This window comes from Diceros bicornis, chromosome 13 (assembly GCF_020826845.1).
Source record: "Diceros bicornis minor isolate mBicDic1 chromosome 13, mDicBic1.mat.cur, whole genome shotgun sequence".
In the NCBI taxonomy this organism is placed as follows: Eukaryota; Metazoa; Chordata; class Mammalia; order Perissodactyla; family Rhinocerotidae; genus Diceros; species Diceros bicornis.
This window is the reverse complement of record NC_080752.1, coordinates 7,657,509-7,680,732: the sequence shown is the minus strand read 5'-3', so window position 1 is coordinate 7,680,732 and position 23,224 is coordinate 7,657,509. Positions and strand designations below refer to the sequence as shown.

The 23,224-nt window shown below is 52.5% G+C and overlaps 1 protein-coding gene, 1 long non-coding RNA gene and 1 other non-coding gene across 13 annotated transcripts; 2 read left to right on the top strand and 1 right to left on the bottom strand.

The window, feature by feature from the left end:
- The first annotated feature begins 114 nt into the window (after positions 1–114).
- Positions 115–15,626, top strand: PTCH2 (patched 2). Of its 11 annotated transcripts, XM_058552227.1 has the most exons (22): positions 122–533; positions 1,008–1,179; positions 7,386–7,575; positions 7,683–7,752; positions 7,890–7,981; positions 8,652–8,847; positions 9,454–9,575; positions 9,717–9,864; positions 9,944–10,075; positions 10,165–10,320; positions 10,405–10,497; positions 10,844–10,969; positions 11,063–11,181; positions 11,288–11,636; positions 11,782–12,094; positions 12,185–12,327; positions 12,414–12,594; positions 12,739–13,019; positions 13,135–13,272; positions 14,358–14,500; positions 14,586–14,685; positions 15,094–15,626. In XM_058552227.1, the coding sequence occupies exons 1-22, from the start codon at positions 462–464 to the stop codon at positions 15,358–15,360; spliced, it is 3,603 nt and encodes a 1,200-aa protein (XP_058408210.1). In that variant the 5' UTR covers positions 122–461; the 3' UTR covers positions 15,361–15,626. The 11 variants fall into 11 exon arrangements, 10 of the variants coding, with proteins under 10 accessions (XP_058408207.1, XP_058408209.1, XP_058408203.1 ...); XM_058552223.1 differs by having other exon boundaries at positions 117–533; positions 12,414–13,019; positions 14,586–15,165; XM_058552225.1 differs by having other exon boundaries at positions 117–533; positions 10,165–10,497; positions 14,586–15,165.
- Positions 3,664–18,521, bottom strand: LOC131412553 (uncharacterized). Its single transcript, XR_009221809.1, has 2 exons — positions 18,332–18,521; positions 3,664–3,860 (listed from the first exon to the last, which is right to left on the bottom strand). It is a non-coding gene; the product is annotated as an uncharacterized LOC131412553 (long non-coding RNA).
- A 163-nt stretch (positions 18,522–18,684) lies between these two features.
- LOC131413266 (U5 spliceosomal RNA) lies at positions 18,685–18,800 on the top strand. The gene has a single exon (XR_009221929.1). It is a non-coding gene; the product is annotated as a U5 spliceosomal RNA (small nuclear RNA).
- The last annotated feature ends 4,424 nt before the right edge of the window (positions 18,801–23,224 follow it).

Below are 23,224 nucleotides of genomic sequence, written 5' to 3'. Positions count from 1 at the left end.
CCTCCTCCCCGAAGGCCCCCCGGGTGGGCGGGGAAGCAAGGCGAAGGGTGGCCCTGCCTGGGTGGTCTCCCGCGGCGCCGTTGCCTAGCAGCGGATCCGGCCGCGCGACTCTGGGTAATTTGCGGGCCGTTCAGCCAATGGGAGGGCGTCGCCCCGGCCCGCTCCCTTTTTCTGGGGCTACAGGCGCCTCCTCGGCACTGCGGTCGCCTCCTCGAGCCATGCCGGGCTTTGCGGGCCTGTAGCTCTGCGGGCACGCGGGACCCACTCCGGCCGCACCCCCTGCACGCCTCCCTCTCACAGCCACCGGTGCACACCCGCACCGCGCCCGCGCCCGCTCCTGCTCCTGAGCGGCCCCACTGAATCCAACGCGGCGCCCCGCGGTACAGGGACACCAAGGCCAGCCTATGGGCGTTCCCCGATAACGCGAGTTGGGGGCGCCCACGCCCCCCATCCCTGCCTGCATGGCTCGGCCGCCGCTCCTCAGGGAGCTGCCCCCGGGCTACGCACCCCCAGCTCGATCGGCAGCACCCCAGGTGAGTGGAGGGGAAGACGGAAAATCAGGACCAGGTCTAGAGACCCCAGGTCTGTGACTCGGCCTCTGCAAGGTGTGATGTCTCTAAGTGCCTTGTGTTATCGCCCTCTTGGGAAAGGTTTGTTTGTGTGTCTGCCTGTCTGTCTGCGTCTCCTCGGCATCTGGCTGGTGAGAGTGAGTGTGTCCGTGGGTTCACCTCTGTGTCCACCTGAAAACAGATGTATACTGTATATATGTGTGTATCCTACTCTCAGAAAACAGGTTTTTGCCTTCCTCAGGTGTATATTGGGTGGGGGGCAGGAAATGGAGTTAAATCTTTTTGCATGTTTGGGCCTGGGTCTGTGTAGGTCCTCGCTGTCCTGCATCCAGAAACCAAGAAGCCAGGGCTTGACTGAGGGTGTACATAAGGAGAAAAGGGAAGACTTGCATGCATCGTTGCAGTAATGCCTGGCTGACCCTTCTCTTTCCATCCCAGATCCCACTCTGGCTTCGTGCTTACTTCCAGAGCCTGCTCTTCTCTCTGGGCTGCGGGATCCAGAGACACTGTGGCAAAGTGCTCTTCCTGGGACTGTTGGCCTTTGGGGCTCTGGCATTGGGCCTCCGTGTGGCCATCATTGAGACAGATCTAGAACAGCTTTGGGTAGAAGGTGAGTTGTGGACACTGGCCATAGCTACTTGGGTATGGGGAGCCCAAGACAAGAACGGGGTGAGGAACTGGCTACTGAGTTCGAGTCGGCTTGGCTCTAGGTCTAGAGGGGGCACCTGCCTGCCAGAACTTGGGCATCTGGGACCACTGCTCCCTCCCAAACTGTAAATGGACATCTGTAGATAATGGAGTCCTGTGAATAGGTATATAGAATAGTTATCTGTGAGTGTGTATGTTTATCTAGCATTTATTGCTAACCTTTTTTTTTTTTTTTTTGTGAGGAGGACTAGCCCTGAGCTAACATCCAATGCCAATCCTCCCCTTTTTTCTTGAGGAAGATTGGCCCTGAGCTAACATCTGTGCCCATCTTCCTCTGCTTTACATGGGACACCGCCACAGCATGGCTTAACAAGCACTGCGTCACAGCACGCCCAGGATCCGAACCTGCGAACCCCGGGCCGCCACAGCGGAGCGCACACACTTAACCGCTGCATAACCAGGCCAGCCCATAAAGAGGTCATTTTTTTTTTTTTTTGTGAGGAAGATCAGCCCTGAGCTAACATCCAATGCCAATCCTCCTCTTTTTTTGCTGAGGAAGACTGGCCCTGGGCTAACATCCGTGCCCATCTTCCTCTACTTTATATGGGACGTCACCACAGCATGGCTTGACAAGCGGGGCGTTGGTGCGCGCCCAGGATCCGAACCTGCAAACCCCAGGCCGCCGAAGCGGAGTGCACGCACTTTATTGCTAACCTTTTGTGTGTATTTTTTACTGCACTGCAGGGCTTGCAGAGGCAACTGAAACAAGACCCATCTTTCAGTAGCAAGGAAAGTAAAATATGTGCTGGGATATAACACACAATATAACACAGAGCAGAATATGATTATGTTGTATAAGAGAAGGAGAGGAGAGGTCACATCTGGCCAGGAGAATCAGAAAAGTTAGAAGTGGAGGCCTGGGGAAACTGAGTACATCATCTGGCAGGCCTCCGGGGACAGGTCCCATGACCCACGGCCCCTGCAACCATTTAGTGGAACAGTAGCAGAGAATCTGCACTTTGAGGCATGGCAAGATCAGATAGGACCAAATCCTCACTTGCTAATGGAAGCATTAAATAAAAATCATTTCTTATTAATAATTTCAGCATAACTCTCTTCTTTCCTGGGCCCTGGTTTTATATGTCAGCTGTTTAACAGAGTCAAACTCCCCTGTGTTCTTTCCTGGGAAATGTGCATTTGTGAGCTCCCCCAAACCTCCCCCAGCCCTGGCCCACACCCAAAGGCAGGTCCCAGGTTAGAGTCTCACAACTTTGAGTTATTTCAAATGTTGACAAGCCCTAGGATCCAGAGCAGATGTTTCTTGGAGGCTGCTTGCCTGTTGGGCTCCCACACCCCATCCCCACCCTACCCCCAGCCCTCTATAGACTCTCACAGACATACACACTCTAGGCCAGCCCTAGGGTCCAAAGCAGATGTTTCTCTGTGCCTGCCTTCCTGCCCCCAGCCCCAGGACACACATGTGCATACACACACATACACATACCACCACCCACACCACTGCTGTGTGGGTGGTCCCAAATGACTCTTGGATTTCCTGCCATAATAGAAGCTGTCTCCCTCCCCTTCCTCCTCCAGTCTCCAGATCTTCTCCAAAACTACTTGAGCCTCCATGTTTCCTCATTCTCTCTCCTACACTCCAGCATAGCACAGGCTAGATCCCACTAGATTTTTGCTGCTCTTTGGAGGAGGTGATAGAAGAGGATGTTAGCCCTTTTTTCTTTATTTCAGAACACCACTCTGTCCTTTGTTGGCTAGGGCTGGGGATGAGGTAAAAGTGGTGGTCTTGACCTGATCTTTTCTCTGAACATCTGTAGCTGAGCCTTCTGTGTAGTTGAGGAAGCCAAGAGTTGCTGATCAAGGTGAGGTCTGAGGGGTATTCTCTATTCCTTTCCCGTTTTGCTAATACAGGAAGCAAAAGAAGAAGACAGACACTGACTATCAGAGTTCTGGAACAGAGTGCAGGGTCCTCTCCAGCTTTGTCATGGAGAGACTTGAAATGTGACTTGTCCTTCCTGATCAGTTTCAAAGCTAAAGGGCTCAGAGATAGATTGTTCTTTAAAATAAAAATCACAACAGATAGCCCAACTAGTACTTACACAAGCAGTGATAGAGATGGTTTGAAATTGGAGCTGTTCCTGAAGATAAGGAACATATATTCTATTCAGAAGGCAGGGGACAGCCACATATCAGTTGGTTAATCAAATACCCAAGGCTGAAACCTTGGAAGTCAGCCTCAGTTCTTCTTGCTCATCTAATCAGTTACAAACTCTTCCTTCTTAACCCCTCTCAACAGACCCCTCCTTTCCACCCTGATGGCCATTGCTCTAGTTGAGGCCTTTTTCAGTCTCTGGCAGTACACTGCTGAGTGTAACATTTAGAACGCTTTTAGCCACACGAAAGAGAAGGAGAGGAAAGGAGGGAGGGAGGAAGCAAGAAGATTGATTTATTATCCCCTGTAACAAGAAATCTGGCAGTAGACAGTAGAGAAGTTCCAGGATGGTTAATTCAGGAACCCAAGGACATCAGCAAGGACTCAGTTTCTTTTTATCTTTATCCTCTGCCTTCTTCAGCATGTCGGGCTTTTGTCCTCAGGCTTATCACCTCCTCGTCCCAAAGTGGCTGCTGCAGTGGCAGAAAATGGAAGTCATCTCTGTCTTGTGTCCCTTTTTGAAAGTGAGGAAAAATTTACCAGAAGCCCCCCAGCCGACCTCCTCTTTGGTCACTTTGGCAAGAACTGTTTGTAGCATCCTATGCCTAAATCCTTCACTTGGCCAAGGCAATGGAATAACTGTGATTGACTTAGACTAATCAAATTTCACTTCCTGAGGCTGGGGAGGGGCCCAGCTGCCCTGAGTCACTAGGCCTTTCAGAAGATGGCCAATGAAATCAAGGTCTGTTAGAGAGGTAAACGAGTGATCTTCTGTAGGCCTCACCTTCAAATCTGCCTCTGCACTGCCCTCCGGTGGTGGATCTAAATCTGAGCAAGTCAGTCCTCTGCTTAGAGCCTTTGCACAGCTTTCTAACAGGTTTTGGGGGGGCTCCAGAATCAAGTCCCAGCTCCTTAGCACATATTCTAGGCTCTCTGTAATCTAACTCTTGATTGCTTCTCCAGCGTTGTCTCTGCTTCACTCTTAGCAGTCCAGCAGCGCTGAGCCTTTGACAGTTCCCTGCACAGAGTTGGTCCAGAAAACCTTTTCCTGACTTCTTCCCCTGGCCAACTCCTATTCATCATTCACAACTCAGCTCCACAGTATATTAAGTGACCAAAAAACTCAGGTCATCTCACTTCTCTGCTCAAAACCTACCATGTTTCCCATTTCACTCAGGGACAGCCTGAGTCCCTACAATAGCTTACAGGCCCTTACATGTGAAATTTTTGGACCAAAGAGTATGAACATTTCTGAGGGTCTGGATATATATTGCAGTATTGCTTTCCCCCAAATATTGTGCCAAATTACACTCCTGTGGTAGGTTAGAGTGCACTCCTGTAAGCTAGCAATAAATGCTACCAATTTTTTAAATTTTGCTAATTTGATGGATGGTAATTTATTGCTGTTTTAATTTGCATTTACAGGATTACCTATAAGGTGGACTCTTTTTCCATACTGGTTAACCAATTATATTCTCCCTTTTGTAAAGGCACCAAAGTTTTTAACAATTGTGTTGATTTTACTGTCTCCTTCCCCTGTTCTCCTATTTCCTCCCCACTTACTTATAGTCTTTTTATTCTCCAGTTCTTTCTCATTTTTCTGTCACATCATTTCTCTCCCAGCAACTACTGAATGATAATTCTGTATCTGTACCTACTGTGTGCTGGGCAATTTCCTAAGTACTCTGCTTGCATTGATTCTAATTCTACCAAGGGAGGCATTGTTCGCATTTTACAGATGAGGAACTGGAGAGTCAGAGAGACTAAGTAACTTGCCCCAAGCACAGACTAAGTAGCAGAGGCAAGGCTCAAAGCAGGGTCTGCACAGATTCTTTGTGCTCTCCCTACACCTGCTCTTCTTGCCCTCATAGGACATCCAGTTCCTCTGTCCTCATGTCTGTCATCATTGTTGTCAGCCGAGGTTTATCTTGTTCTCTTCCTCATTTTTTCTGAGGATTCTTTATTCTCTTTGATGTTTTATTTGAAATTGTCAGTGTTTCTTTCTCTTGTTTTCTTATTAGCTCTTTCTGGGTTCCTTCCTTCTCCCATGCCTCCTTCCGCTCAGCAAACTCACATACTATGGGGAGCTTATCTCTGTCCTCCCCTCCTGTCCCTCTTCGTGGTAGCTCTGGCCTAAGCCTGCTGGAGTAAACACTCCAGTACAGGCCTGAGGAAGGATTGAGGGGTCAGGGAAGGAAGAAAAAGAGTAGGTGGAATATGTCAGTGGAGGAGGCAGGACGGCTGTGTGAGACTGTTTTTATGAGAGGAGGGCCTGGAATGTGACTTGGTGGGGTATGTGAGCATAGGGGTGAATCTGTGTTGGGGGTTACCAAGGGTTTGGGGCTTTCATGAGTGAGGAGATTATATGGGTTTGAAAAAGAGATTGGGGAGCATGATGATCCCAGGTGAGGCTGGAGTCTAAGAGAAGAGTATATGTAGGCCCTAGGGGTGGAGTGACCACTAGGAAGAGGCCCCAGACAGGTGGAAGCAAACTGGGTCTAAGACCAGACCAAGTCCACAAAGCCTCTGGGATTGTTTGGCACTGGCTCTTGCTCTCCTCCAAACCACAGTCAGGTCACATCCCCTGACAGCGTCCTTGCCTCCCGCGGGCCCCAGTTACAGAGCATGACTCCATGGCCAGCGTCATGCTGGACTTGAGGGCTGCTAAAATCGAGGAGACTGAGGGGTGCTAAAATCAAGGAGACTAAGGCAGGCCTGGCACTGGGATTCCCCATGGTCGGGACAGTGAGACTGGTGAAAGGGATCTGGAACCCCTTCTTCCACTTGGCCCACTTTTTTTTTTTTTTTTCCCTTTTTCTCCGCAAAGCCCCAGCAGATAGTTGTATGTCATAGTTGCACATCCTTTTAGTTGCTGTATGTGGGACGTGGCCTCAGCATGGCCAGACAAGCGGTGCGTCGGCGCGCCCGGGATCCGAACCCCGGGCCACCAGTAGCGGAGCGCACGCATCTAACTGCTAAGCCACAGGGCCAGCCCCCTCCCTTGGCCCACTTTGATGTCACCTCTGCCAGAGTACATGAGCTGATTCCATGTACTTCTTGCATGAGTGGAAGCAATATGTTGACAGCATCACACTGAAAGACTGTCTGATCCTCCCCCTCTCCTATGTCACCGCAGAGCCCATTATTACCAGGCTCTCTCAACCCAACCCTCTTTGCAGAGCAGTTTGCAAAAAGGCTTATGGATATAAATCACTGCCTGGGGCAACCTGGACTAGGAACCAGGCCCAGCCCTAGACCTGTTCTTTTAGGAGACCCTCTCAATGGCAGCCTCCGTATTGGCCCTTTTGTCCCTGCTTGTCCTCCCCGCCAGAGCAGCAAGAGACTGAGTGAGGGCTCCCTTACCAGGACACCCCCATAATCCCAGCCTGGCCCAGCTTTTTTTTTTTTTTTTAAACAATTCATAGGTTTATTTTTATTTTATTTTATTTCATTTCATTTTTGGTGAGGAAGATTGGCCCTGAGCTAACATCTGTTGCCAATCTTCCTCTTTTTGCTTGAGGAAGACTGTCGCTGAGCTATCATCTGCACCAATCTTCTATTTTGTACATGGGATGCCACCACAGCATGGCTTGATGAGTAGTGCGTGGGTCCGCACCCAGGATCTGAACCTCCTATCCCCGGGCCGCCAAAGCAGAGCGCATGAACTCAACCACTACGCCACCGCTGGCCCAGCTTATTTTTAAGTTATTTGTCCCAAACACAGCCAACCTGGTTCATGCTTAAACCTTAGACCACACAAGAATTCCATAGAGCCACACAGCTGACACCTCTTGCTTCCCTGTCAGAGCTCCAGAGTCCGAGGAGAGGGCCAGGAGCCCGGGGAGTCAGCGTGGCCATCAGGGAGAAGGTGGGGGCTTCTCTCAGCAGTGCTTCTCCCACTTGTCCTAGGAGGCCTCAGTGGGTTAGGGTCCCACATCCCTCAGAGCTCTGATCCACCAAGGCTCTCTCCTCCCAGCTCTCTCTCTCTGCTCTGGCAGTGGGCAGCCGGGTGAGCCAGGAGCTGCATTACACCAAGGAGAAGCTGGGGGAGGAAGCTGCATACACCTCCCAGATGTTGATACAGACCCCGCGGCAGGAAGGGGAGAATGTTCTCACGCCTGAGGCACTTGGCCTCCACCTCCTGGCAGCCCTCACCGCCAGTAAAGTGCAAGTGTCACTCTATGGAAAGTGAGTCTGGCTGAGCCCCAGAGCAGCTGGGAGTGAGAGGTGCTATGGCAGGGCTGGAGCAGGAATCCCCCTCTTCTGCTGATCTCTTCTGCCCCTGGCTATTGTAGGTCCTGGGATTTGAACAAAATCTGCTACAAATCAGGAGTTCCCCTAATTGAAAATGGAATGATTGAGCGGGTGAGTATCCTGAGCTGTTTTCTGAGACTCCGGGAGGCTAAAGTCTGGAGATGGGGGGTTGCAGAGGGCATCCTACAAATGTCGTGGAGAAAGGAGCCCAGGAACAGAACTGATGTGGCCTGGAATGTCCCTGGCAGATGATTGAGAAGCTGTTTCCGTGTGTGATCCTCACTCCCCTCGACTGCTTCTGGGAGGGAGCCAAGCTCCAAGGGGGTTCTGCCTACTTGCCGTGAGTGCCACCATAGCTGCTCCCGGGCCCTGCTTCGTCTCCTGCCAGGACTTCCCCAGCGGAAAGGAGGGGTGGGAGTGAAGATGATGATCAAAACCTCAGCTGGGGCCTAATGACCTCCCAGGCCAGGGTCAGAGCACGGGCTGCCCTGGGGCTCTCTCCACATCCACATCCCCCTTCTCGTCACCTCCAAAGGAAAAGTAGACCTGTCTCATTTAGACAGAACAAACCACAAAGATCTGTAAGATCTGAGCAAAGGAGAAAAAAGATCCCCAGAAAGAGACTTTGCCAGGGAGAGTTAGCTAGGGATCAGTTAAGCTGTTGCCAAGGCCAGAAAGAAAACCTGTTACAGGCAGGTGCCCATATGGTTATGTATTAGAACCAAGGGTAGACGGCTTGGGAAGGGGCTCAGTGGGACTTCTCTGGGCCTTTTCCATGTATTAAGTACTGTCTGTCCTGATGTCCATCTCAGCCCGTTATACACATCCACAGCTCACTGCAGCAGCCTGGTGGGCTGAGCCTGGGAGTTCTGGGAAGCTAAACCCTGCACACCTATATGGAGGGACAAATGCATAGCTAGGAGGGTCGGGTAGATCATGAGTCCCCTAGCAACAGTTTGGAGGGTGGGAATTGATCCCAGATTCTCACCAACCATGGGCTCTCCTCCCAGGGGCCGCCCCGACATCCAGTGGACCAATCTGGATCCAGAGCAGCTGCTGGAGGAGCTGGGCCCCTTTGCCTCCCTTGAGGGCTTCCGGGAACTGCTAGACAAGGCACAGGTGGGCCAGGCCTACATGGGACGGCCCTGTCTGCACCCTGATGACCTCCACTGCCCACCTAGTGCCCCTAACCACCACAGCAGGCAGGTGGGTTCCAGCCACGTCTGCCAGGGAAAGGTGATTTTCCTTCCCTTATCCCTCCTCACATGTTCCTCTGTTCTGGGAGAGAGCAGATTGTGCTCTGTGCTCTGCCCCCCATTTCCAGGACATTGTTACCCTGCCCCCACTGTGCTAGACACCTAGAATATTCCATTCCATTCAGCTCTTCTAAGGAACCCTCAAGTGGCATACGAATCCCTTTGTCCTTTTCTAAGCCCAGAAAGGCCAGACTTTATCAAAATAGGCTTTACCGGGAAACTGAGGACAAATTAGCTAAGCACGAGTATCAGACCTAGTTTCCCGAGTACCTGTGTGGCCCTGTGAACGTGGACCTTTTTCCAAAATCCACCAACGTTATGCCAGCTCCTCCCAGCAGCCTATTTTCAGGCCTCTGCTCCCTCTTGTTGCCTCCTCTCTGCGGGACAGTAGCTGTTCACTCACAGAGGAGGCAAGAGGCTTAGGAGAATTGTTATCTGCACTTCAGGAATACAGAGCTCCGTGGAGGCATGGTTCCTGGAGGTACCAGCCCAGGAGCAGCCAGTTATCCACAGCCAGGGCCTTGAGTAATAAACCTCTCCCCTGTCCCCCTTCCAGGCTCCCAATGTGGCTCAGGAGTTGAGTGGGGGCTGCCACGGCTTCTCCCACAAGTTCATGCACTGGCAGGAGGAACTGCTGCTGGGAGGCATGGCCAGAGACCCCCAAGGACAGCTGCTGAGGTAGGGCCTCCCCTGGGAGTTGGCCAGGAACCCCCAGGCATGGGGATCTATACTCTAATGCCAGGAAACTTTGGCAAAAGCCCCTGAATCCCCCTGTGTTCAGGCCAGTTCTGACCCCTAATTCTCCTGCACCCCCACCAGGGCAGAGGCCCTGCAGAGTACCTTCCTGCTGATGAGTCCCCACCAGCTGTATGAGCACTTCCGGGGCGACTACCAGACACATGACATCGGCTGGAGTGAGGAGCAGGCTGGCACAGTGCTGCAGGCCTGGCAGCGGCGCTTTGTGCAGGTCAGTGTGGAGGAGGGCGAGGGCAATGCCCTGAGGCTGCTCCCTCCTCCTGCCCCTCAGATCCACCCTGTCTCTCCAGCTGGCCCAGGAGGCCCTGCCTGAGAATGCATCCCAGCAGATCCACGCCTTCTCCTCCACCACCCTGGATGACATCCTGCACACTTTCTCTGAAGTCAGTGCTGCCCGTTTAGTGGGAGGCTATCTGCTCATGGTGAGTCCTGCTCCTGGCACCTTTCCCCACTTCCACTCGGTGCCCACCCTGGGAGCCCCTGTCCAAGACTGTGCCCTCTCTCCCCACAGCTGGCCTACGCCTGTGTGACAATGCTGCGATGGGACTGTGCCCAGTCCCAGGGTGCTGTGGGCCTTGCCGGGGTGCTGCTGGTGGCCCTGGCAGTGGCCTCGGGCCTTGGGCTCTGCGCCCTGCTTGGCATCACCTTCAATGCTGCCACTACCCAGGTACACCAGGACTGCAGGGCAGACTTGAGTGCCACAGCTCAAGCCACTCAGTTCCTCCAGCTGCTTGCCCCTGTGCCCCTCCAGGTGCTGCCCTTCTTGGCGCTGGGCATCGGTGTGGATGACATATTCCTGCTGGCCCATGCCTTCACAGAGGCTCCACCGGGCACCCCTTTTCAGGTGAGGCCTCGTCCTCCAGCATGGGCTCATCTGAGGCAGTTCAGCATAGGGGTTAAGAGCCTTTTGGTTGGGTGACCTTGGACTGGTAATTAACCTCTCTATGCCTCAGTTTCCTCATCTATAAACAGGGGCAATAATACTGCTTGTGTCGTAAGGGTTGTTGTGACTATTGGTAAGATAATTCAAGTCAAGTGCTTAGATGTACATGCATGACACGTACGTGGTACTCAATAAATGTTAGCTGCCGTGTGGGTCTTATCCTACCTCTGCCATCCCAAGTTCCCAAGCCTCCCCTTCACTGTACCTTGAAGACCCATGCCCCCCATCCCCCATCCTGTCCTGGCAGGAGCGCACAGGTGAGTGTCTGCAGCGCACGGGCACCAGCGTCGCACTCACGTCCATCAACAACATGGTCGCATTCTTCATGGCTGCCCTGGTTCCCATCCCTGCACTGCGGGCGTTCTCTTTGCAGGTGAAGCCTCACGAATGGGGCCTGGGCTCAGGGTGGGCATGGAGCTGGGGGCATGCTTCATCCAGCTTTGTGCCCTTCCTGTCCATCCCCCAGGCAGCCGTAGTGGTTGGCTGCAATTTTGTAGCCGTGATGCTTGTCTTCCCAGCGGTCCTCAGCCTGGACCTGCACCGGCGCCACTGCCAGCGCCTTGATGTGCTCTGCTGCTTCTCTAGGTACCCCCACCCCACCAGGCCTTCCTCCCTTGGCCCTATCCCATCCTGTCCCCTAAGCAGCATTTCCAGGCACAGACCTGTCGTCCCCTCTCTCTGCCTCTTCCAGCCCCTGCTCTGCTCGGGTGATTCAGATTCTGCCCCAGGAGCTGGAGGATAGGACAGTACCAGTGGCCATTGCCCACCTGACTGCCACAGTTCAAGCCTTTGCCCACTGTGAAGCCAGCAGCCAGCATGTGGTCACCATCCTGCCTCCCCAAGCCCACCTGGTGCCCCCACCTTCTGACCCACTGGGCTCTGAGCTCTTTAGCCCAGGAGGGTCCACACGGGACCTTCTAGGCCAGGAGGGGGGGACAAGGCAGAAGGCAGCCTGCAAGTCCCTGCCCTGTGTCCGCTGGAATCTTGCGCATTTCGCCCGCTATCACTTTGCACCCTTACTGCTCCAGTCACACACCAAGGTGAGACTGCAGGCCCGGGGAGGTCGAGATGGGCCAGGGCAGAGGCTTAGGTGTCTCTGGGCCCCAAGAGGGGCAGAGGGTGTGGCCCAGCACCTGAGGGCTGGGGGCATCCCCGGGCCTCCAGCTCAGTTGCTGTTTCCCACAGGCCATGGTGTTGGTGCTTTTTGGGGCTCTTCTGGGCCTGAGCCTCTACGGAGCAACCTTGGTGCAGGATGGGCTGGCCCTGACAGATGTGGTGCCTCGGGGCACCAAGGAGCATGCCTTCCTGAGCGCCCAGCTCAGGTACTTTTCCCTGTACGAGGTGGCCCTGGTGACACAGGGTGGCTTTGACTACGCCCACTCCCAAAGCGCCCTCTTTGATCTGCACCAGCGCTTCAGTTCCCTCAAGGCTGTGCTGCCCCCACCTGCCACGCAGGCACCCCGCACCTGGCTGCACTATTACCGCAACTGGCTACAGGGTGAGAGGCGAGGAGACAAGCGGGAGGGCTGCTGCAGGCGGGAGCCCCTGGGCCCACAGACTAACTGTACCCTGCCCTCTTCTCTGCCAGGAATACAGGCTGCATTTGACCAGGACTGGGCTTCTGGGCGCATCACCCACCACTCGTACCGAAATGGCTCTGAGGATGGGGCCCTGGCCTACAAGCTGCTCATCCAGACTGGGGATTCCCAGGAGCCTCTGGATTTCAGCCAGGTTGGGAGAGTGCTGGAAGGGTCAGGGAGCACCGAGGGGCTCCAGGCCTCATGGGCCCAGGCCTTCAGCCCTCTCTGCCTCTGCAGCTGACCACCAGAAAGCTGGTGGACAAGGAGGGGCTGATTCCACCTGAGCTCTTCTACCTGGGGCTGACCGTGTGGGTGAGCAGTGACCCCCTGGGTCTGGCAGCTTCACAGGCCAACTTCTACCCCCCACCTCCCGAGTGGCTGCATGACAAGTACGACACCACCGGGGAGAACCTTCGCAGTGAGTCCAGGGGGAGCCCAGCAAGAGCCTCGGCCTGGGCCCACACAGGCCCTACCCTAAGGCCCTGCCCACTGCTCCCTGTGCTCACTGCTCCCTGTGCTCACTGGCCCCCCCTTCCTCTCCCTGCTGCCCCCTCCCATCTAGTCCCGGCGGCCCAGCCCCTGGAGTTTGCCCAGTTCCCCTTCCTACTGCATGGCCTCCAGAAGACTGCAGACTTCGTGGAGGCCATTGAGGGGGCCCGGGCAGCGTGTGCCGAGGCAGGCCAGGCCGGGGTGCGTGCCTACCCCAGTGGCTCCCCCTTCCTCTTCTGGGAGCAGTATCTGGGCCTGCGGCGCTGCTTCCTGCTGGCTGTCTGCATCCTGCTGATGTGCACTTTCCTCGTCTGTGCCCTGCTGTTGCTCAACCCCTGGACAGCTGGCCTCATAGTGAGTCCTTGCAGGAGTAGGGCTAGAGAGACCCGTGGCTCCCCCACCCTGCCCTGCCCTCCCCATCCCGTTATCCCTCCTCCCAGGAGCCCTGGGTGAGCCCTGCCCTTCCCAGGTACTGATCCTGGCGATGATGACCATAGAGCTCTTTGGCATCATGGGTTTCCTGGACATCAAGCTGAGCGCCATCCCCGTGGTGATCCTTGTGGCCTCTGTAGGCATTGGTGTCGAGTTCACGGTCCACATGGCTCTGGTGAGCACAGGCAAGGGGGAGGGGCGGGCTAGCTGATTCAATGTACAAGAGATGGTTATCAAGCGCCTACTATGTGCTGGGTACAATTCAAGAATTGGGGCTATAATAGCAATACAGTCTTTACCTTCAAGGAGCATATATTTTAAGGGGTAGAGATAGACAGTAAACAAGTAAATGAATAAATAAGTAAGCAGCCATTTTAAGAAAGAGGAGGGGACAAAGACCTCACTAGAATGAGGTAAGGACAGAATGAAGGTAAGAACATGGGAATCAACAATTCTCTTGGATGGTTTTACTGTGAAGGGGATCAGAGAAATGGGACGGTAGCTGGTAGCAAGTGGGTAAAGGAGGAATTCTACCGATACAGAGATGGTAGGACTGAAGCAGGCAGGCTCTCCCAAAGCGTGTTGTCTGGCGGAGGAGTGGGAGGTGGGGTGGGGGCCACAGACGAGCAGAAAGCACCAACACAAACCTGGCCAGACCCCACAAACAGCTCCCTTCTTTTTTCTCCCATAATTGCCCTATTATGGTTCTGACTATAAGAACAGTATACACTCCCTGGGGAAAAGAAAGTCTGTACATGGACAAGTACCAAGAAAGAATTAGAAATCCTCTGAAATGCTACCCTGAGAAGTAACTGTTATCACTTTGGTGTCCATCCTTCTAGACCAGAGGTCAGCAAACTTTTCCTGTAAAGGGCCTGATAGTAAATATTTTAGGCTTGGCAGGCCATAGAGTCTCTATTGCAACTCTGCCATTGTAGCACTAAAGCAGCCACAGAAAATAAGCAAGTAAATAGGTGTGGCTGTGCTTCAACAAACTTTTATTTACAAAAACAGGTGACAGGCCATAGTTTGCTGACCCATCCTGCGCATCTCTCTGTGTCTCACTAGGCACATCTATACAGTGTTACCTGAATGGACTCATGCATGCTTCCTGGACACTTCCCAGGAACTCGGTTCACCTGGCCTTCTGTGGGCCAAGGCATGGGTGAGCCCTGGGGATAGAGGAGCAGAAGTTGGGACTGTAGATGAGCTGGCCTTGGTTGGCCGAGGAGCAGCTGCAGGACCACTTTGTCCCCCCAGGGCTTCCTGACCACCCAGGGTGGCCGGAACCTGCGGGCTGCCCATGCCCTAGAACACACATTTGCCCCAGTGACGGATGGGGCCGTCTCCACGCTGCTGGGTCTGCTCATGCTTGCTGGTTCCAACTTTGACTTCATCGTAAGGTAGGGGAGGGCACAGGGCAAGGAGGCAGGGCCTGCCCGTGCTGGCGACAGGGCCTGCCCCGGCTGACTGCCCACCCCCACCCAGGTACTTCTTCATGGTACTGACGGTGCTCACACTCCTGGGCCTCCTCCATGGGCTCGTGCTGCTGCCTGTGCTGCTGTCCATCCTGGGCCCCCCACCGGAGGTGACCACACCCTCCCTCTGCTCCCAGCCCAGGGAACAGGGTGGGACAGGCAAGGGAAGGGACAGAAATGCCCTCAGTGCCAACAGACAGGGCTCAGCTGATGAGGACCCTCCCCATGAGGCGCCGCCAACTGAAGGTGGTAGCCTCCCCCTTTGCCCAGACACCATGTCCCTTTCCCTCAGCCCTCCTGGCTTCTTCATGGGATCCACCTTAGCCTTTTGGGGTCCAAAGCAAGGTACAGGTTTGCCCCAGGCCTCGCTATCCTGTCCCTTGTCAGCTCTCATATCCCGCTGGAGGCCAGCAAGGACCCCAGCTTCCCCACGATCGTGATGAGGCACTAAGGCACTGCTGAAGGGGACTGCGGCCCCAGTAGCTCCTGGGCTCACTGGGGCTAGTGTCTTCCCCCAGGTGGTACAGAGGTACAAGGAGAGCCCAGAGGTCCTGAGCCCCCCAGCTCCACGAGGAAGACGGCTCCGATGGGGCGTGTCCACCACCCTGCCCCAGAGCTTTGCCAGAGTGACTGCCTCCATGACCATGGCCCTCCACCCACCTCCACTGCCTGGTGCCTACATCCACCCCGCCTCTGACGAGCCCACTTGGCCCCCTGCTGCCACACCAGCTGCCAACGGCTCCAGCAACCTCGGTTCTAGGGGACCGTGTCCAACTACAGGGTGAAAGAGCAGCTGAAGCCTGGAGACCCCCTGTGGGCCACATGAAGTCACTGGGAAGCAACAGTAGGGTTACTGAGTGCAGGGCGGACTCCTGGAGAGCCCTGCTGCCGTCTGTCTGCGTCCCCTCCCCGACTCGGCCATCACAGACCTCCCTGATATTCAGACAAAACCGCCACCCTCGAGGCTGGGAGCAGCCTTGCACCCCCGGGTCCTCTGTGCTCGTGCCCGGGTTGCGGCAGAGGCCAGCACTTCAAGCCACAGTGCAGCCCTGTCCCCTCCCGCCCCATACCGCTGCTCCCCAGCAGACCACGTCTGAGGGACCCTCCTGCCCCCCTGCTGGGTGACTCCTGGGTAGACTCGCAACCCCTGCCCTCCTCCTACCACATAAATTATTTATATGAAGATGTTTATTTTTGTAGTTTGTGTAGATATTAGCTATGCTGAAAGTTTAATTTTTAAAGAGTGAAATATATTCTATATGAACTCAGCTCAAATGACTTTGGTGCTTTTCTTTCAGACGGAGTTGGGACTTTGCAAGTGGAGGTGTCAGGGTCTAAGGTCCTGGGGTTACTCTAGTCCTGGGCGGGAAAGGCCCCAGGTTCTAAATTTTTGTCATATGACTTAGGTCTATTTATTCATGGGCAAGTGAAGACGATGTTCAGCAAACACATATTGGTCATATACTTGGTAACAGAGTCCAGGCGATGTGCTCAGTATACAAAATGATACAAATGTTTTTGGTGTCAAACCCTGCTGTGTGGCTTTCAGAGCCATCATAATCCAGCCCTGCACACCTATCCAGACTCATCTCCTGCCTTCCTGTTTCAGCCACCTGAAACAGGAAGTTTCAGGGGCCTGGGCGGCCCCTGAAAGTGAGGGGCCTGGGCGGAGGGGCACAGCCACACAGCCGGTGGGAGGTGAGGTGGAAGCAGACTGGGAAAGTGGCCAGTTGAAGCAGAGATGGGGGCAGCAGGGACTAGGGAGATAGTTTAGGAGTTTTATGCCCAGACCAACCACCGAGGCAGAGGCCACTACAAGTCAGCAGTCTGCCTGGCGCCCCAGAGGCATCTTTGGCCAGCCAGCCAAGGAATCAGATGGGGGAAGTGTCCAGAAATTGAGGTTGTGCTAGCAACCAGTGAGGCACTGTATGTAAGCTGTTTGTTCTGTGAAGCTTGAACAGCCCCATTGTACAGAGGCCTTGAAGGTTCTGGCCACAGCCCTGGGCTGGAGTACCGAGCATCGCCCGATCATCGGGTGGGAGAGGTCTTTTATTGCTCTTCTCCAACTATTCCAGGGCTCAGTCTCAACTAACACACATATACACCCTAGGCTCCAGCCACCCACTCACCAGCAATGATCCCACCCCACCCTACCAGGCCCAAGGCCAGAAAATCATGTTCTGACCAAAAGTGAAAAAATAAATTAATTAAAAAGCCTACTGCAGCTGAATCAACACTAAAATGCCTAAAAAGACTTAAGAAGGGCAGGTAGTTGGCTTGGAACCTAGAATAGGGGGTGAATACAGCACACCCAAGGGATGGAGGCTGGACTTGGGTCTGGTAGTGTTTGGGTCACTATGGAGGGGCTTTTGGGTGGAACAGGAGAGCTCACTAGGCTGGAATAGTGCAAAAGATGTCAGCCCACTGTGCCACGTACAGGCTGGGTGACAGAGGAAGGTTAGCTAATCTCACTGAGCCTTGGTGTCTTCATCTGTGACATGGGAAGATTAGAGCCTACCGTGTAGGGTGCTTTCTCTTTCAGGATTTTAAATGAAATCATTAGGGCTGGCCCTGTGGCTTAGCGGTTGAGTGCGCGTGCTCCACTGCTGGCGGCCTGGGTTCGGATCTCGGGTGTGCACCGATGCACCGCTTCTCCGGCCATGCTGAGGCCGCGCCCCACATACAGCAACTAGAAGGATGTGCAGCTATGACATACAACTATCTACTGGGGCTTTGGGGGGAAAAATAAATAAATAAAGTTTAAATGAAATCATTTATGTAAGAAATGACTTAGCAGGCCAGCCCAGCGGCCTAGTGGTTGAGTTCGGTGCCCTCTGCTTGGCTGCCCAGGTTCAGTTCCTCGGTTCCCAGGCAAGGACCTATACCACTCATTTGTTAGCAGCCATGCTGTGGCGGCAGCTCACACAAAGAGGGAAAAAAAGAGAAAGATTGGCAACAGATGTTGTTAGCTCAGGGTGACTCTTCCTCAGCAAAAAAAAAAGACATGACTCAGCATTTCATAGGTGCTCTCTTTTTGTTGCTTGTATAGATGTCAGCTATGCTGAAAGGTTTTGCTGTGATTGCATGTTTAGGGAACAACCCTGAAACATGGGTGTGGCAGCAGCTGAAGGGATTCAAGCCAGGTGGAGTTAGACCACCCCAGGAGTGGTCAGTCCTGGGGCACTGACCACATCTAGACTCCGGGCACAAGTCTTATCTCTGGGGACAGTGCTTGCAGAGCAGCCCACCCTGTGTGGCACTTCACACTATTCAGCCCTCTGACTTCAACATCCTTTCATGGCTCCCCCATCACTGACAAAATCCAAGCCTTTTCCAGGCCTAACTTGGGCTAGCTGCTGCCATTACCCCAGGTCTCTCTGCTACAGCGCCAAGCCAGACACACCCTCATTCAGACACACCACACTCTAGACAGGCTGAATTACTTTTCATGTTCACCGCCTATAATTTCGCATATGCCATTCCCTCTGCCGGGAACACTTTTCCAGCCCTCCTTGAAGGAACCATCCTTCAAGATAAATTGAATGCCATCTCCTCCAGGAGGGGTGATGGTGTGCCTCCTACGTGGTCCCACCGCCCCTGACTGTCTGTACTCGAACATTTCCGCTTCTGTCCCTAGAACGAGGGGTTCCTTGTGGGTATGGAATGATAGGACTGAACCTCAACAATTGAGATTAACACTTAATCCCAGCCCCGGTAAGGGACTCGGCACCCGGCACCGGCGGGACACGCTCTTACCTCTCCAGGCAAACTGGGCGCGGTTCCCGGGTGGACTCGCACAGGAGAGAGGGAGAACTGCGCCCAGGGGTCCCCACGGTGCCACCCCGCCCGGTCCTGGCAGCTGGTGTCGCCGACAAGCCCGGAGCCGCCGGCGATTTGCATACCCATGGTGCACCACGAAAAGGCCGGTACACGATGCTTGAGTTCCAGCGCCACGGCGATTTGTCCACCGTTGTAGGGCATATTGCCCGTTAGAAATACACGCTCTATGTAAATTCCATGCGGGGAGCGCGACCCGCGCAGGCACTGAACAACCGTAAGTGTATTAAGTGTTCTTTCGCTCTGGGCGTTTCAAACGGACGCTAGGTGGCATACTCTGGTTTCTCTTCAAATCGTATAAATCTTTCGCCTTTTACTAAAGATTTCCGTGGAGAGGAGCAGTTAGGAGATTTTAACCAATTTTTTGAGGCCTCATATTTATGAGGCTATCTGTTGGAGTTAAAAAAAAAGAACAATCATCAAGTCAGTATGTTAGTGTGGTGGTTTTGCACGCTTTCAGCAGGTTCTATTAGTCTCCGAACGTAGTGTTGTATGTGCCAGACTTGTTTCGTCAGTGTCAGTAAATGCAGCGTTGCCGTTTTTTCGTTTTTATTTTCCTTTTTTGCACGAGGCCGCAGGAGGTGAAGGAGTTGAGGAATGAAGGGCGGTGAGAAAAGATGAAGATCACCCATGCGCATCCCAACAGTTTTGGCTTGAGGTCCGAAAGTGGGGGTGAAGGCAGCAGTTTTTACCACCCCCCCGTCCGACTCCCTGGTTCCCACCCCGGAGGCAACAGCCAAGGACAGTTTGCTGTGTGACTCTCTTCAGCCTGATTTTTCCCCTATTCAACTTTCAATGTATGCCAAACAGTTTTCCAGGCTGAAGGTAGGAGGTTCCTTCCTTAACTGAAGGAGCTTAATTTTTTAGTGGAGTCAAGCACTAAAAAGGTAAAAATATAACCTCGAATAAACAATATACAATCTCAGTGAGAAGTGCCATGCAGAAGAAGAGCGTTATGAAAGAATGGACAGGCCTAGCTACCGAGTGTGGATGACCATGGGTCTTAGACCTAGGTCCTCGCGCCCATCTGCGTCCTCTCGGTAGGGAGCTCATCTAGTTCTACGGCTTTAAGTAAAGACTTTCTCACAGCTGGTGACGTCCAACTTGACAGCCATCAGCAGGTCCCACTGACTCCCAGATTCAAAGCATATGCTTCATCCAACCACATTCTCCCTCCTCCACTGCTACCGCCCTGCTCCAAGCGCTCTTGATGCATTCACGCAAAAGCCCCTCCCTAACTGTTCTGCCTGGACCGCCCTCCCCCTTTGCCCCAGTTCTCCCCACAACAGCCAAATTATTTCTTTAAATATAAATAACCGCTTGTCCCGCCATGCTGAGGCCGCGTCCCACATACAGCAACTAGAAGGATGTGCAGCTGTGACATACAACTATCTATCGGGGCTTTGGGGGAAAAAGGAGGAGGATTGGCAATAGATGTTAGCTCAGAGCTGGTCTTCCTCAGCAAAAAGAGGAGGATTAGCATGGATGTTAGCTCAGGGCTAATCTTCCTCACAAAAAAATAAATAAAATGAAATAAAATAAAATAAAATAAAATATAAATAAATATCAGATAACACACAGGATTCTCCAGCACAAACCCCTCCAAATGCCTTTCCCCAGGACATGTGGCTTACATCCTTCCTCCTTCAGGTCCCTAGTCCAGTGTTACCTGATCGGAGGTCTACACTCACCACCCTGTACGAAACAGTGCCACTCCTACCACATTGCTGTTTATCCTTTTAACTTGCTTTATTCTTCTTCAGAGCACAAACTACTCCGGGAAATTATACCATACATTAATTTCTTTACTTGTCTGCTGTATGTTTCTTCTCCTAGAATGTAAGCTCCGTGAAGCAGGGACTTGACCTGACGTTCTCTGATGGATTCCATGTCCCTAAATCAATGCCTGACACATGAGCACTCATTGAATATTTGTGGAACAAATGAATGAATAGATTTATTTTCTAAACACATATACAGTATTTAATCTGTCCCACTACGTAGTTCTAAGCACTTTACAAAATTAATTTTCCTAAGAATCCTACTAAATAGATTCTATTATTATCTCCATTTTAGAAATAAGGAAACTGAGGCATAGAAAGGTTTAGCCTCACTCAAGTCACAAAGGCAGAAAGTGGTAGAGCTGGGATTCAAACCCAGGCAGCCTGGCTCCAGGAGAGGCATACTCTTTTTTTTTCTTTTGTGAGGGAGATCAGCCCTGAGCTAACATCTGTGCTCATCCTTCTCTTTTTGCTGAGGAAGACCAGCTCTGAGCTAACATCTATTGCCAATCCTCCTCCTTTTTCTCCCCAAAGCCCCAGTAGATAGTTGTATGTCATAGTTGTACATCTGTTGGATTCCCAAGGGGAAGGGGAGGGAAATCCCAACTCACCAGGTATCGGGATGACGCGGGCCCACAGACACAGAAGACCGAACTTGATGCAAACGCAAGAGGTTTATTGAGCGGAGCTCCGGGTCGACTCGTGTCCCTCGCAGGAGACAGAGGGGTCGACCTCGAGCCTTAGGGGGCAAGTTCTTTTATAGGATTTGGGAGCATAAAGCGGGAAAAGGTTGGCGCGGTTTTACATGATTGGTTAATTCAAAACATTCAGACAGTTACATTTTATGGCGCGAATTGCTACGGCGCGAAACAGCTATCAAGGTGCACACACATGTCCCCACCTGGGCCCCCTCCACCCCGACCCTCCCAAACTTATCCCTCTGTAGCACTCCCTTGTTCTCAATTTTCTCTGAACAGTTTAGGGTGAGTCTTCCGCGAACAGAGTCAGTTGGGATCGATAGACTCTATTCATAGAAGACTCGCCCCAACTGCCCCTTAAGGTGTTAACATATTAAATTTTTAACATAATTTACATCCTTCACATCCTTCTAGTTGCTGTATGTGGGACGCGGCCTCAGCACGGCCAGAGAAGCCGTGCGTCAGTGCGCGCCCGGGATCCGAACCCGGGCCGCCAGTAGCGGAGCGCGTGCACTTAACGCTAAGCCACGAGGCCAGCCCAAGGCATACTCTTAATTATTGTGCTACTGATGGGGTTCAGAACACCCTACCCCAAAATATGGCACCTCGGCGTACTGAATATTTTAACCTGCAGGAATTTGGGAAAACAAGCAAGTCGTTCTTTGGGGCTGGCCTCATGGCGTAGTGATTAAGTTCAACACATTCTGCTTCAGCAGCCCAGGTTCGCAGGTTCAAATCCCAGATGCAGACCTACACCACTCGGCAGTCACGCTGTGGCGGCACCCACATACAAAATAGAGGAAGACTGGCACAGATGTTAGCTCAAGGCTAATCTTCCTCAAGAAAAAAAAAAGAAAAGAAAGTCATTCTGACCACCCCCCACCCCTCCTTTCTCCCTTGAAACAGGTCATAAAACCCTCAAGAAAGAGTTGCCCTCCCTATACCAGGAGGAAAGGAGCCATCCTTATCTCCAAAGACAAAGGGACTCCGAGAAGAGTCCGAACAAACAGGCCTTGCTAAATTTCCCCCAGTTTACTACACTTACCTCATACTCTTTAACCTATCATATTCCTCCACGACCGTCCACTCTTCATCAAACCTAGCATAAACACACTCGGGTTTAACCGTTTCTTCCGGTCTTTATTTGTTTATGAAGGTTCCCATGTCATGTAAAACTTACATTAAATTTATGTGCTTTTCTCCTGTTAATCTGTCTTCGTTGGTTTAATTTTCAGACCCAGCCAGGGCCCCTAAGAGGAGGGAGGAAATTCTTTCCTCTCCAACACTACCTTTTGTTCTAGCAAAAGGAATCATGCTCTACTTAGTCTGCACTGTGCTTTTTTCACCAAAGATCATGGCTACCTTTTGATATCATTGTAGGAATATACTGATGTGGTCGACACCTTGTTTATGACTTGTTTTACAATTTCCGTGAGATTCCACTCAGTCTCACGTGCTCCTACTTACTCAACTGCCTCTGGCTGGGAGCGAAGGAATTTACCTCAGGAGGTGATCAATGACTTTAATCTCCTGCCTATGTGTTCCTTGAGGCATACCGTACCTTGGAATGCAAGGACACATCTCATTCATCCGCCCCCACGCCCTAATCTTTGAGACTAACCAGACCACCTAATACTTTTTCCTTTGACATGTCTACAGAATAATAAAATAGCTAAAATCATATATAGTGGCCCCACACAGACACTTCCATGCAGCAGCTCTTTACTGCCCATGGGTCCTGTGCCCATGCTGAACACAAAATAAAGGTGCACAAATGAACCAGCGGCTTGTGTCTGAAAATTCTTCTTCAACTTGCGACTCAGCGGCCCCACATCATATACCACAGTTAATTTAACCAGTCCTCTCGGTTAAACCAGTCTTCTAGAACATCTAGCTTGTTTTCAATTTTCATTATCCAAACAACATAGTCGTGAAGTGGTACTGCAGGTAACCACATTTTCAGTCTTGAGAGATAATGCCAAATAACTATCTTGTGTGTGTGTGTGTGTGTGTGTGTGTGTGTGTGTGTGTGTGTGAGGAAGATCAGCCCTGAGCTAACAACCATGCCAATCCTCCTCCTTTCTTTTTGATTGAGGAAGACTGGCCCTGGACTAACATCTGTGCCTATCTTCCTCCACTTTATGTGGGCCGCCTCCACAGCCTGGCCTGACAAGCGGTGCACCGGTGCGTGCCCGGGATCCAAACCTGGGCCGCCAGCAGCGGAGTGTGCGCACTTAACTGCTCCATCACGGGCCGGCCCCGCCAAATAACCATCTTTAATCTGTGTGCAACATAATTTTGTACAAAATCCCTAAGACAGAAGTCTAACTTTA